Source organism: Melanotaenia boesemani, chromosome 14 (assembly GCF_017639745.1).
Source record: "Melanotaenia boesemani isolate fMelBoe1 chromosome 14, fMelBoe1.pri, whole genome shotgun sequence".
In the NCBI taxonomy this organism is placed as follows: Eukaryota; Metazoa; Chordata; class Actinopteri; order Atheriniformes; family Melanotaeniidae; genus Melanotaenia; species Melanotaenia boesemani.
In genome coordinates, this window is record NC_055695.1 from 8,869,258 (window position 1) to 8,884,043 (window position 14,786).

The following is a 14,786-nucleotide window of genomic DNA, read 5'->3' on the forward strand; positions in this document are numbered from 1 at the left end:
CAGAACTGATGAACTTAGTCTCTTAAATCCCCAAAACTTACAACACTCTGTAATTTGGGAAATTAAAAAAAGCTAAAACAACAGATCTACTGGGTTGGGTATACGATGTGTTTCAATACAGTTTAATTTGGTTTATGGCACAAAAATGTTTTAACCATAAGAAAATGTTTATTGCCTTCTAAAAAAGAAATAATTATTAATGTTAAAATTCATATATTTTCTTTCTTAGTGTAAAAGATGGTATGACTCTCTACATGGAGAGTAAAGACATGGAGCTGCCTTCATACATGGAAGAAAACTTCCCTGAAAATCTGGAGCTTTCCCAGATTGTGGAGACCTGGAAATATGCCATCACTGCCAGACATGAGTTAATGGGATAAGAGTGAACGGGATGCGTAATTTTAGAGATTTTAGTTCAGCCTCATCAGATATTATATAAAGCCAAGAAAAGATTTTATGTTTTTAATCTGCTTTTATTGATGAAATCATTTCAGAGTAAATGATGATGGTGTTAAAATGAACAAGTTCAAACATGTATGCATGTAATGTTCTACTTTGCACTTTATTTAAATATTAAGTGTTTTTCATGCTAAACTGAGATGAAAACGCATCTAATGAATCATTTGTTGATTGCAGCTATAGTTTATAAAATTATGTCAGTGGGTTGGAAAGGAAAAAAAAGACCCTTTTTTCTTAGAATAGTTTGGAGAAAAACATGTTTGGGCTCAAACATGAACACAAGTCTGTGGTGATACACTGACAGATGGAGGGATTTATGTTCAGACATTTTTTAAATAAGTATAGGATTATTTTTAATGTTTTGATTATTTTCATGGTTTCATTGATTTTTTTTAAGACAATTATAAATTAAAGGTTTGAAATCTTAAGTTTCAGGAGGAAAACTAAGTCCAAAAAGGACTAAAACTAAAGTTAATGCACCAATATATGAACTGCTCCAAAAATGTTTCCCTCGAACAGACATCACGTTTTTATATATTTTTCTAACTTTTCAAAACAGTCTCTTTAAATGTTTTACCACTAAAAGCCAAAATAAGTTTATTAGTTAATGTCACAATATATTTTAGTTCTTTTAAGTTTTATGATACACAAAAGTAAGTACTTATAATGATAATAATACTTTTTATTTAGAGCGATTTCAAGTGATTGATGTGGTCAAAATAACTTTAAAGTTTTTTGTTGTGTCCATGTGAGATTTAAAGGTTTATCGAAAAACATGGAGAAAAGAGTCTGTGGTGACAAATAATGACCAGACAGTCTCAATGTCTGTGGAGATTATAGTTTATCAGGTATTGATTTTAGAAACCAAAGGAGTTCATTTGTTTTTTTTTTACTTTTACTTTTGTGTTTTTACTCTTTCTTTTTTATATAATTATGAGAAACAGAAAAAGAACCTTGTGGCTCAAGAAAGACAAAGTGCAAGATAAGTGAAACCTGACCTGATTCCTTTATGTCATACAGAATATCAGGAGGAACGATGACATGACATTTTATGTTTAAGGCTTATTTTTACTTTTCTTATTTTACTTACACCATTATCATTTAAGCATGACTGTTAGTGGACGTGTAATGCTGCATGCAGATATAAATGTACTAATCACTTAAAATAAAAATCTCCTTAAAACTTGGTGGATTGTCAGATGTGACTTTTTACATTTGTTATAATCCAAGCGATGCATGTTAGGTTTATGTATTTGGAAAGAGATAAATCATGGCGTTTTTCTTGCTTTTGGTCAGCATTGAATCTTGGTATAAAAATGTAGCGGAAGCAAAGAAGAAAAAGTCAAATCTGAAGAAAACCTGAACGTTAAAGGAAATATATCCAGATAAATTGATCTGTTAGGGACATTTTCAAAAGTTGTGTAATAAATCCCACTACATCTTTCAGCTAGCCTCGGGATCCCCCTGGATGAGCTGGTGAATGTGGCCGGAGAGAGGGAAGTCTGGGTTTCCCTGTTTAGGCACCTGCCCCCACAACCCAGCTCTGGATAAGCAGCAGAAAATGGATGAATAGATGGATGGTAAAGAATCCCATCATTTAGTAAACTTACATTTTTAAGTAAAGCACAAAGAAACAAACCCTTTGTATGTTCACCACTTTGTGATACCATTACACAAACTTCAGTCCATTACATACTTTACTTCGAAGGCCAGTGGCAGCAAAGTGATGTTTACTCTTCAAGCCCTGGACAGAGTTTCTAGGCAAAGACAGCTGCTTAAACAAAAGAACTTTTATTCTCACGTTCTTGTGTAAATAAATTACAGTCATGTCTTTTGTTACAAAAATAAAATGAAACAACAAATGCAATGTCTGTTGGACTTTTTCTTGTAATACTAATTATGCTTAGTCATACAAATATTTGAAGAAAAGTGTGAATCCTACCAGCTGTCAAAGCAGCTGTTCACCTGCTGTGATCAGATCGTAAAGACAAGCAGAGACAAAGTTTCAAATAACAATGTCAGAAGAAAAATTTGCTTCTGCACCATGAAAACTACTTTTAAAGAAACAAATGTCAATAGATTAAAAAGTAAAAGCCTTAAAGTGTGCCAACATATGCAAGTGATGGTGCCTTTTATCACATAACATGTTCTTGTTTGTAAACTATAAATGACATCCTGTCAGAAATACCCCAAAGCAAAACAACAAAGCCTAAATTGCAAATTACATGTCTTTATAATTGAACCACCCCCCCCCCCCCCCCCCCCCCCCCCCCAAAAAAAAAAACCAAACACTCAGTACAAAAGCGGAGCTCCTCTCGTGTCTCCCAGTGTTGTTCTGCAACGATCAGTCCCTAACATCACAGCAGAGAATTATTTTTATGTGCAGGAATCACTGGTAATAGGATGTGTGGGTTAAAGGTGTAGCGCTGTCTGTCAGTGCTGGTTTTTCATTCCCTGTGGTTTTCCTGGTTTCTTATCTGGCTGCTGCTGCTGGCCCCGACCAGGACCAGACATCCCTCTGCCACGGCTGCCAAACAGACCTACATAGAAGACGAGGGAGGAGAAGAGATTCATTTCTCTTAGCTCTGCTAACTAATTATTACTGGCTTAACATCTTAAGTAATTTGAGTAAGGACTTACTCAAAAACTAAATAACAATCTAAAGCTGGTGCGCTAACACTGAATCATCACAACATGCACAGACAAAAGCTGCTTCCTCTCACCTCGGCCAGCTCCTCCTCTTCCCTTTCCTTGCTGTTTGTTCTGCTGGGCACCTCCACGTCCGCGGCCCTTTGAAACCACCTCCTCCTTCACCATGTCAATGATCTCATCTGGGATTCGCAGGTACTTAATAGTGCTTCCACGGATGTAGCATTCTGGCATCCTCCAGAACTTATCTCCATCCTGTGAGAGATGAGAGAGATTGTGTAAACATATTCTATCTGCTCAAATTACAGCTGGACAACTTTCATAACTTCACTTTTAGAATCATATCCACCATAGGTTACACAAACTTAGCATTTATAATCATTACAAAAGGGTTGAAAAGATACTGCAGGCAGTTGCTGTGCTGCATCTGCAGTGCCACTAAAAAAAGGTTGATGGTGTGAACAAGCACATCCAGCTACGTATTCATTTCACAGAGTTTACAGTCACTCAGTATAAAACATTCACTCTGTCCATGTACCTTTGGCTAACAGCCTCGTGCAACACCAATGGTCATTGTTATGTCAACTTTCCATTTGTGCATAGGAATTCATATTTTGAGGTCATGTCATGCGGTAATTGTCCATTTCATGTCAAATATATTTCTGCATGAACACTGAACAGAAGCTGGAATTTAACATTGCAAAACAAATTGCAATTAGATTTTTTTTTAATATTGTTTAGGCCTAATATGAAAAGCTCAAAGTGTGTGAGTTTACACTTGGTATTATGATGTGTTCTTGGTGAGAACATGGTGCTGGATGTCACATCCCTATTTTGTATGAAAATAAAGATGTAGCACATGTCACTATCAACTGTGACGGTCAACAATCAGGACATCACTAAATGTATAACCAGTGTTTCAGCAAATCCCAAATTTAATTAATCAACCTGAACATTAGTAAAGATTCAGACATTACTGGCATAGTGTTCCATAAGCTACGTTAACAGCTGTATCCTAATAAACATTTCAACAGACTTTTTATCAAATAAAGGCAAGATGTTTCGTGTGAATGACGTATCTTGTAAATCTGGATTATGTATGCACAACACGTTTTCCAGATAGTAGAAGGGGGAGATCTAGAAGGTACTTAAATGAGGCCATGGATACATTCACATTGTGTACTCTAAATATGTTTACAGTGTTCACAGAGAAGTGGATGCAGATCTGCTTTACCCTGGATGTGCAGATGACTTCTCTCAGGTTTATGTTCATCCAGTTGTCACAGCTGACCAGGTGGCCGTTGTATGTCTCTCCATTCTTAAGCTCCACCAACTAAACAAAGAAAAGATAACACAAACAAGCAACTGCTTAACAGACTAATTTCAATGTACAATAGCAGCTACAAATAAAGTCAATTTAACTGGGAAGTGCAGAGGGCAGCACAATATAATGCATGCTCACTTTCTCCTCTCATCTTCTGAATGGCAAATAACTCACAGCTCAGAATCTATAGCCTAACAGTGTTCATAATTGTATAGAAAAATCAAGATTAAGATGTGTGAAGTTAGTGTCTGTAAGAGTCAGTGTCTTCTCACCATGGGATGGTTCTGGGCAGTTTTAAGCAGAGACAGGGGCAGCTGAAAATGACAGAGACCATAAGAAAATGCAATCTACACTTTTACTTACATAAAATAAATAGCCACCAGTTGGAATTGGTTTTCAAAAAAGAATATAGGTATTGCAGGTCACTTGTTACAATGGAAAATATGTGCATGCATGGTGGGTACATTTTTTTGTATAGACTATATAGATTTAATTCATTCTTATGTATATATGCACACAGGTTCAAATCCGTGTTAAAGATAGTTTTCTTATTGCGTTCGTATGTATTATGTTTGGTACAATGATACTGACATGTCTAGAATAGACATGTCATCTTCTAATAAATGTTTTAATTTCAGAGAAACCACATGTCTGAAGTAAGGCGAATAAAAGCAAATCTTTTGAGTTATTTAGATAGTTTACGTTTTACAACGATTACTAAACGAGTCATATAATTTATATTTACGACGAACTACAAAAATTTGGAATTAAATGCTATATAACGCCTTTTTAGTGCTACTGAATATTTCTATAGTCATGTGTTACCTCATTTTAGAACTGATTCTCGTAAACGAAATTTCATTTAGCTAAACTGCTAACATTTGTTAGCTGTCGTACCGCCTGCTCCACAACGCCACAGTTACTAACCCTGTTTTTGTAAGGAAATAGTAGACGTGAGTTTTAAAATAATAAAACAATAAACGGCCTGAACAATACATACTTACCATTTTAACTTTATCTCCTTCCTTTTCAGCAGCTTATGTTAACTGGCTCTAGACCGCCAACCATTAACTCTTCTTCTACGATAATGGGCGAATGGTACTTGTATTATAGTATGCCGCCCCCTTCCGTCGAAAATGTTAACTTACATCTCCAAAAATACTTTGTCTTTTACCTGAAATATTTACATCAGTTGTATGAGTTGAATTAGTTTTTCTTATGTCTTCTCTATGGACATTACGTATATGGTTTGAGCAGTGTAAAGCCCATGAACAGACCCGATTGATTTTTATGGCAATAATGACCATTTTCAGAATGTCATGCTTGATGCTATGAGTGATTCATGTGGGTGACAGCATGTATGGGAGTAGAGGGGACAAAATAGCCGATAGAACAGCAAAGACAACAAACTTAAAGAACCCGTTTGAGGTAACATAGTCAGTTAATGAAAGTTGTATGTGGAATCACTGCGGGATAGCTTGGATGGGAAATCGCCAAGAGTAAGAGCAAGTTCCAATGTGGAATGAATTTAGATCCAGATGAGTTTTTAATGATTTATCAGATTTATGAGTGACGGATTTTAATCTTCGTTCCATTCTGAAGCAAGAATCCCTGGACAAATAAAATTAAAATTTGCTAGATTTCCAACACGACTATTTTGTTCTTGTTTTCATCAACGGTGCTGTGTGGTCTGAGGGAGGCAGCAATGCGTCATGCTTTTCTGTTTAAATAGGAAGAAGAAGAGGTGCGTCTCTGCTAACGTAATTACGTCACAAATCACGCAACCTCCAGGATGAAGGAAAACGGCAGCCAGGTTTCTTGAGCGAGTAGCTGAAGGGCCAGTCAGCTGTGAAAGGCTTCGACTCTATGTACAATTGTAGTTCAGCTTAGGGACCGCGAAAGAGCCACGGATTTTACTCAGCAAGCTGTGAGATGGATAACAACAAACGGACTGTGGTCGTAACAGGTTCGTCTCTCATTTTTAGCACTATTGTCTTGTTTCGTTGCAGCTTGAGGAGCGGATGAAGTGGGGGAAAAGTTGCGGAGATGACAGCTGCTCTGTCTTTAATGGCGTCAGGCTGTTCTGTACTGCAGTTGTGAAAAAAGGAAATGCTTTGTTTGGCACTTTATTTTTCTAACATATTTTATTTTAAAGGTTTTTAATAATTTTAGGTCAAATGCTCTCCTTTTGCCCTTTGTTGAAAGTCCACATTAAACAGTATAGCGAATCAGGTAATGCTAATGTAACTACATTTTTAAAGAAATTGATCTGTGTCCTTTGCCAGTTTAATCTATTCTTTTTAATAAGTAGATTGTGGTGTTCGTTTAGTTAAAGAAATAAATGTCTGATGTGATCCCAAAAGTCAATACAAACAATAAATTAAGGAGGAATCCCAAGCAATTAAAATATTGAATGTAGCTTAGATCAAAAGCTAGTTTGATCTTAAACATCTGAGTTTTTCTTCTTCGTTGGTTTTCGATCAGTTTAATTCACTGTCAAACTGTTGGGCGTATTCTTAACATCAGGTCTGTAGACATGCAGTCGTTTTTTAATAAGTGCCAAATGTTCATGAGTATTCATCAATAACCCCATATAATGTTCCATTACATACATCTGACTAAACTGGTTTCTGTATCAAAGTACTTCTACCCTGTTTCCTGTTGAATAGTGTTACTTATATAAAAACCCTTACACTAGAACTGCTCATTTTAACCATAAATCTTACTTTCATTATAAACATGTCTATATCACCAGTTATTAAAGAAGAAAATATTTACAATAATATTAATGTACATATGTATATTTCTTGTATGCAGTCATTTATAATACTGTAATAATGTGTAATATTGAACATTCTGGATTGTTTTACAAAAAGAACACTCAGTACAGATCAATTTATAGTCACATTAATATTTTTTATAAATACACAATAGAGTTTCTTGATGAGGTATTTTAGCAGAAGTAACAGGCAGTGATTTTGTGTTCTCAGACACAAAGGAGTGTAGAAACCCGCAGTCCCATCTCATAGAAGGTGTGTAGATTGCCTGGGAACAGCAGACTCACAATAGCAGGCTGGCTGGCAGCTGCTGGCCCCTCGCTCTGCTCCTTTTCAGCAGCCTGTCAGACAGACTGATCCTTTCTCCACCCAACCCCCAGGGACCTGCTGACCCAATGATGGGTGGTGGAGGGGGATCAGTCATAGATCCCTATATGAACAAGTCCAAGTGAATATCCATTACCTCCTCATATATTTTTAGTCTAGGCTATGTGAAGTGTTGCATGAGGGGTGGTTTTTATTAATAATGAGCAGCGTTCTAGAGAACAGAATAATTTATTTAGTTTAAAAGTAAGCACAGTGACATCTCAAGGTTTTTTTTTTTCATATTAAAGGTTTTTTTTATATTTGTTCCTGAAAGTGAACTGAAAGGAAGAGCATTTTATATTTCTTTAGCATATATTTACAGTTAATAGAATTGTTCATGTTTTTGTCTCTGGTTTCATGTCACTACTGTGTGTTGCATGGCTTTTTCTGAAACATTGCATTTATATACCACTTTCTATAGAGTTAAGTTACAAAAATTTTCTTTACATGCTGTATTTATTTTAGGTGTAAGATAAGTGATGTTACAAGAATAAAAGTTCACATTGCACTGAATTTTATCTTTACTTTTCATTTATCTTCGTTAAAATGATCAGTGTCTGATTCTATAATCAGAAACACTATCTGTATTAGTTCAGCAACCAAACTAACTGACACTTTTTGTAGGTTTTGGACCATTTGGAGAGCATACTGTCAATGCCAGCTGGGTAGCAGTTCAGGTATGTTTTTATTCATTCATCCAATCATCATAATTAACATATTTATCATTTCTGTTTTATTTGTTTGGGTTGTTGACAACATAAATGTGAATAGGTTCACCGATGATTTTTTTATTATGAATATTTTTTATTATTTTAGAATATTCTTTAAAAAAGAAAAAGAAAAGTCATGTATATCATGTTATCGGCACCTTTTGAACTTGTTTGTGTAGGAGACAGATATGTGATGACCCGATAGTTGCTTCACACTGCGCGGCAGTATTTGTCAGAGGCTTTATGTGGGGGATGATGGTGGTTGTCAGGGTGTCTAGACGGAGTTGATAAGGATATTAGAGGCAAACAAAAGGGCGCATTGTGGCAGGGTCACAGACATGGTCAAACTAGCTTCTTTTCAATACCAATGTGTGTGTGTGTGTGTGTGTGGTGGGGTGGGGGTGTCAGTGTCCAGGGTTATGTGTCCTGTAAGAGACTGGGGGAGGTGTTGGTTCAGTGCCTGTGAATTTGACAGAGATTTGTCTTTCTTTTGATATCAGGAATTGCATATTTTATTTTCAGCTTTTCTTATAGAGCTTTTATTAATGAGTTAATGCAAAGTGACAAGCATATTGTTATTTATTTTTTGTGTGTTCTTAAATTGTGGTATGTGGAAATGGTAAGGTAATCAAGAGACATCTCTGTTCTAAGCTAAAGTGGGTAAAGACTGAAATATACTAGAGTCATTTAAAACTGACCCAAGCTTTTCAAAGTTGCATGCTAGCTGCAGAGCAGTTATGAGTGACAAGATAAAGGGTAGGGATGTAATCAGCTGTAATTTACACATAGCAAAATAAAAACACGGCTGTTTCTGTTGTGCCATTAAATAATGCATTTTTAGCTTGGTAACATAATGGATAACATTGCATATAAGCACAACTTAAGACATTTTCTGTCTGTATGTTTTTGTTTATGTTGACAGGAGCTGAAGAAGCTCGGGCTGGGCAATAATGTGGAATTGCATGCATATGAGGTGCCTGTAGAGTACCAGACAGTCCAGAGTTTGGTTCCATCATTATGGAAGCAGTATCATCCACAGGTAAGAGGAAAACCTGATTTGACCTCATATTACTACGTCTATGTCCTCCTTGGAGTCAGGTTGATTTAGATTTTTTTTTTTTTATGCTGCAGGTTTGTTGTGTGTTGTTGAAACACACTGCATTGAATTACAAGCAGTTATAATTAAGGCTGTCAAAAATAACGGGTTAACGGTGGTAACTAATTTATGTAAATAACTGCGTTAATATTTTTAACGCATTTAATGCATGCACAGCATGACAAGCCCCTGACATCCGTCATTTACAACGAAGATACAAGTGTCAAGATGAAGAGGTAAGATGGATCAACATGACGCCCATACTTTTCCTGGTTCAACACCTGCACTTTTCCCACATCTTTTAAAGAACTTTTCCTGCAGTTTTGAACAAATGTCGCTGCTGTAGTCACAGCTCTATCCTCTGTGTCAGCGACTCCTCTCCTCCTGGCTCGCCTGTTGTTCTGTGAATCATAACGGCTGTCATTGATCAGCTGATTGGCATTTCTGTCTCTAGTACTGTCTCTCTTGTTGTGTTTGATTATAGTTCAGCTGAGAAGGAGAAAGCCAGCTGTTCATGGTCCACAGCAGCACATTTATTTATTTATTTTTTTTAAGGTTTAGATCTTTTTAAATTATTGAACTGATTATTACAACTAAAGTGATCATCTAATGTAAAGTGAAGAAAAACTTGTAAATCAAACAGCCCTTTTTTATATATATTTATATTATTAACAGGTGTTTACTTTGGGTGATGCTGCTGTAGGACTTTTATCACTGCTGCACAAGCACCTACACTTCAATAATAAAAGGAAAAATGTGTTTTTCAGATCATCAGTTTTATCAGCAGTTTAACTTCAGTCGTCACAGTTGGTGGTTTTATAGACATTATGACCATGGAGATGATGATATATGAATTCTGAATTATGATCTAGAGCATGGGAGAGATGATTTAGAACAAAATGCTGCATTTGCTGACCATTGGACATCTGATGTTTACCCAAGGGAAGATCAGTTAACAGTAAAGATTTGTAGCATCGGCTCGTTCTGTTAATACAATACAGCAAAAATGAGCCATAGTCTGAATTAATGATAATTAATTAGTTTGTAAGCTGTAATTAATCTGATTGAAATGTTTAATCATTTGACAGTCCTAGTTATAATACAACAAAAACCCTCTTTGAAAGTAGTGAACAGTAAAATTTAGCTTGGGTCTCATTTGTGGCTCATTTGTTTGTTGACTTATATAAAATAAGATTTTTCAGGTTTTGTTTCTTAATGGGACATTTTTTAGCCCCATTAATGCCTCGGATGTCAAATGGAGCGTTAGCAGAGATGTGATGGATATTTGAGTCATTTTGACTTTGTGCTTCTATTGTTTTCTTTCCTCTCCAGTTGGTAGTTCATGTTGGAGTCTCTGGTATGGCCACCACTGTCACACTTGAGAAGTGTGGGAGAAATCATGGCTACAAGGGTCTGGACAACAGCAGCTTCTGTCCCGATTCACAGTGTTGCATTGTAGGAGGCCCAGACTGTATCAAGTCAGTTATTGACATGGAGTCAGTCTGCAAGCGAGTGACTGCATCAGGGCTTGGAGTAGCTGTTTCAGTCTCCAAGGATGCTGGAAGGTGATATAAATGTTTTTCTTTTTTCTCCTTGGAGAAATCTTCTTTACATCTGTCTGCTTCTTCTTTTGAGTTGTAAATACATTCACATGACCATGCTAAATGCTTGCATCACTTCCGTACAGTATACACTTTTTTATTATTATGTGAGGCATTCTGACAGACTGACAGACATCAGAAGTAAAAACTTCATTAAGTATGGATTGTGTTCAGTTTAATTAGAAGTTATTAAAACCAGTCCTAAAAAAAACGGATAACTATAATTCTGGATTAAAACGGAACAAACAAGATGTAATAATGAGAATTATTTGTAATTGCGATGTGTCCAGATGATGTTCAGGACCTGCAGCTAATGCATTATCTCCTGAAGCAAATTTCATACAATCACAGCTACAGAAATGAATCTAAGAGGTTATTGTGCTTTACACTGTCTGACACTGTTTTATAATTTTGTTTGTAAAACAAAACTCCTCTAAACTTGTAATTTGCTTGCTGGTTGCAGCATGCATATATTTTGAACTTAAAACCTGTACACAGACCAGCTGAATTATACATTTTAAAGGACTTAAAAATTGCCTCTGTACATTATTTTCTTTCTGTGCTCATCAGGGCAGAAGACCACCAAGCATAATTCAGAGAGTAGAGATTTAATGACATATTGCCACATTAATAAGTTAAATAATATCACTTTTTTAAAAACAAAAGGACAAAGTAGGAGAGCTAGCTGTTAGGGGAACACTGTGTCCAGTAAAGACATTCACTTGTGTTTTTTGTTTCCCAGAGTAAGTCTCTTCACCAGTGTCCTCCTGTCCTAACAGGTATCTCTGTGATTTCACCTACTACACGTCTCTGTACATGAGCCACGGTCGCTCTGCCTTTATTCACGTGCCTCCTATTGGAAAGCCTTACAGTGGGGAAGACCTGGGCCTTGCGCTGCAGGCCATCATTCGGGAAATGCTGGAGCTTCTGGAGCTTCTGGAGCAGGCGCAGGCGAAGATCCACTGCCAGCAGGTCATTCACTAAGTGTCCTCCAAATGCCAACCAGCCTCTCCAACCCTCAACACAAGAGAAATTGCACTTGACCACAAGTAGCCAAACTTCTTGTTTTGTTTTTTAACTGTTGTTTTTAATTTGACATGATGAAATTTCAGAAACTAGGTTGTATACTGTCTGTCAGCTTTTGCTTGTTTTTTTTTTTTTTATATGTGTTGTTACACCTCATTCAATGTGGTGGGAATCTTAAGACAACCCTTTGTCACACTGAAATGAAACCTTTTATCAAACTTCCAAGTAGCAAGAAGCATTCTGATTTTAGAGTTTAATGTATGGTTTAAATAAAAGAAAAAGAAAGAAAATGAGAACACAGGGGGGGAAAAAAGCTGCTTTGATGTGTTCCTATGCCACCACAGGTGGATCTAGAGAGGATAGATATATTATGATGTTGAACCCCAAGTGTGACTTTTATTAATGCACCTTATAGTGTAGGGGTTATTCGGATGTTATAGAGGACACATCTGGGGAAAAGTAGAATCAGAATGCTTCTTTCACAGACTTTTCCATTTATAATTAGGACTTTGTTCCGTCACAATACGTTTCGTTTAGCAGGAGTTCACACCTTAGTATCTTTAAATTGTTAATGTACATAATGCATAATGTTTAGCAGTAAACTATTTGCTAATTTCATTTTTCTTCATATGCTTTTTCTTTCCCGGCTGTCCTGAGCCTACATTTCCTGTTTCCTGTTTGATGTTGAATTGTTTCTTGAGTTCTTTTTCTTTATAAGAAGTTGTAAATTTGCCTTCATTTACAAAGGTTATTTAAATCAGGGAACGGGTTGGTTCCAGCTCATACTTCCCCAGTTTTTTCAGCCCAGTTCTGACAGAAAACAAACAGACAAGTCTGCCCCACTGAGATCCGGCCCTGGGCTGTGCAATGTTATTTTCCAGATCTCGTTCACCGAATATGTAAGAAGTCCATGTCATGGTTTTATTATGGCTGCACAACTGTTGAGGATAGGTTTGGCTTTCAAGTTTTATTTATAGACGTTTATTCTGGCTGCATGAAAAGAGAATCTAAAGGAAAAGTATGCAAAACTGCAGTAAGCAAATGTGTTATACAATCTAAACTGTATGTCAGTTACTTTTCTTTTTTACATACTAAAGGAGTGTTGTTTGTAAGACCTACACCAGGGGAGAGTCTGTCAAACTGCACACTGATGCCAAATTACCAGATACTGGAATGCTTTGAGTTTCCTATTTGCATTTGTCAGCATGTGATGTTTAATCAAAAATGCAAAAAATATGCAAATCAGTACCAAACTTATATCTGTTTTTCTTTTATAGTTGTGCAGTCATAATTATTACTTCTTGATCAAAGCTTTCTGATGTCCTCTTCAATGAATCAGATATAGTTACTTTAGTTATGTCTAAAGTTGATTTGATGAAGTGGGACTCCCACGTTTAGTCAAAATTGGGCCTTGCTTTTATTTCTGTTGCACTATCTGCTTTTGTACATCAGTTTACTTAATCTGGAATTTCTCAAACACTGTGAAAGGTTGCTTTTTTATATGTATATTTTTGTTTTCTGTCACTTTAACGTAGAACATGTAGCTTTTTAAACAAACATCCAGTTTTAACCTTGTTTCTCCCAATGATAATGGAAATCTATGTAAGAAATGCTTTATTAGTTAGTTGTAATTAATCTTTAATTTCCGAGCTTTGCTTTGTGCTGAAATGTCACAAATAGCAGAAAGTTCCATCATTGTTTCTGTGATTGTAACACTCCTGGGTGTAAATTAGCTGTTTTATGGATTTTTTTTATTTTTATTGGGTTTTCTTCTGTTTTACTATAAAGACCAGAGTCTCCCTGACTTCTGAGCAGACAGGACAGCTTATGCCACCTCACACTACGGCTTGATTGGTGATTGTAGAAATGTTAGTATCAAATGGTCTACTCCATCCTGTGCAGTCCAGCAGAACTGTGAGGAAGACACAGATGCAGTTTTAACTGATATAGCTAGGCCTATAATACTAAAAGTGTCATATCACATCAGTTTTTAAGCAATTTGGCACTATTTAAGTAGGTTGTCATTTTATTGCTATTCTGGACAAAGTGGTTCACATAAAGTACTGTAGGATCCTGGAGCTCTTGGCTGAACTCATAGCCAACACAAATTTTGTAATATTCTTTGTAATTCAACGTGTGTCATGGCTCTATGGTCTTAAAATCTCTGGAGTTATTAAACATTTTAGCTATGTTTTCAGTGCTGACATTTCACAGTGTAACTTTGTGAGTGTTAAGTTGTGAAAGGGTTGTGAAGAAGCTGTCTGCACAATTTTTGCCTCAAGTTTACCTATGAGGTGACCCCTGAACCCCAACTCTCCTGTGCCTTGTTGTCATTTATGTGTGTCCTGAAAAGGCTTTACTAATTCTCAGTGGGTCAGTTCAAAGATGTATTACTAATTCTGTCCAGTCAGATGTGTGGCTACCTCAAAAATACTTTTTTTTTTTTTTAAACTTGGCGTGTGCTCTGTTGTACACCAGCATTATGGCTCTGTGATTTATCATGGGTTCCTGTGTTTTGGAGTATCCTCTCAAAGGTTTCTTCTGTCATTAACAAAGCAGTGTTAACACTGGTAATCTTGCTTTGTAAAAGAGGCTTTGAAATAAAAAAAACTAAATAATACATGTAATGTCTGTTTATTATTATACAAGTATGAATTTATATGCCCTAATTTGTAATCATCACGACTGTATGTAAGTAATTTGCATGGCAGTTGTGTGAAGATAACACAGTGAGCATTAAAACCACTCCGAAGTGTACAAATGTTAAGGATGCCTCAC

The 14,786-nt window shown here is 36.2% G+C and overlaps 3 protein-coding genes across 3 annotated transcripts in view; 2 read left to right on the forward strand and 1 right to left on the reverse strand.

Annotated features, from left to right (window-relative positions):
* LOC121652879 (E3 ubiquitin-protein ligase rnf213-alpha-like) overlaps positions 1-2,491 on the forward strand; it is a 59,047-nt gene extending 56,556 nt beyond the window's left edge. The window contains exon 58 of the mRNA XM_042005961.1: positions 230-2,491. Coding sequence (XP_041861895.1) covers positions 230-380 — 151 coding nt within the window. The 3' untranslated portion in view covers positions 381-2,491. The remainder of the gene's footprint in view (positions 1-229) is intronic.
* A 243-nt stretch (positions 2,492-2,734) lies between these two features.
* lsm4 (LSM4 homolog, U6 small nuclear RNA and mRNA degradation associated) lies at positions 2,735-5,543 on the reverse strand. Its single transcript, XM_042005963.1, has 5 exons — positions 5,437-5,543; positions 4,705-4,746; positions 4,343-4,441; positions 3,183-3,363; positions 2,735-2,999 (listed from the first exon to the last, which is right to left on the reverse strand). Exons 1-5 carry the CDS (start codon positions 5,437-5,439, stop codon positions 2,893-2,895), a joined length of 432 nt encoding a protein of 143 aa, XP_041861897.1. The 5' UTR covers positions 5,440-5,543; the 3' UTR covers positions 2,735-2,892.
* A 679-nt stretch (positions 5,544-6,222) lies between these two features.
* On the forward strand, positions 6,223-14,628 carry pgpep1 (pyroglutamyl-peptidase I). Its single transcript, XM_042007113.1, has 5 exons — positions 6,223-6,398; positions 8,200-8,252; positions 9,208-9,324; positions 10,714-10,946; positions 11,762-14,628. Exons 1-5 carry the CDS (start codon positions 6,365-6,367, stop codon positions 11,964-11,966), a joined length of 642 nt encoding a protein of 213 aa, XP_041863047.1. The 5' UTR covers positions 6,223-6,364; the 3' UTR covers positions 11,967-14,628.
* The last annotated feature ends 158 nt before the right edge of the window (positions 14,629-14,786 follow it).

What these genes read in the sequence shown, in the direction of transcription:
- lsm4 (XM_042005963.1), bottom strand. An exon ending in CTGCCCAGAACCATCCCATG is followed by an intron (nt 4,442 to 4,704) that starts GTGAGAAGACAC and finishes TTCTTTGTTTAG; the next exon opens with TTGGTGGAGCTTAAGAATGG. An exon ending in AAGTCATCTGCACATCCAGG is followed by an intron (nt 3,364 to 4,342) that starts GTAAAGCAGATC and finishes CATCTCTCACAG; the next exon opens with GATGGAGATAAGTTCTGGAG.
- pgpep1 (XM_042007113.1), top strand. Translation starts at nt 6,365, where the DNA reads ATGGATAACAACAAACGGACTGTGGTCGTAACAG. An exon ending in ACGGACTGTGGTCGTAACAG is followed by an intron (nt 6,399 to 8,199) that starts GTTCGTCTCTCA and finishes CACTTTTTGTAG; the next exon opens with GTTTTGGACCATTTGGAGAG. An exon ending in GGAAGCAGTATCATCCACAG is followed by an intron (nt 9,325 to 10,713) that starts GTAAGAGGAAAA and finishes TTTCCTCTCCAG; the next exon opens with TTGGTAGTTCATGTTGGAGT.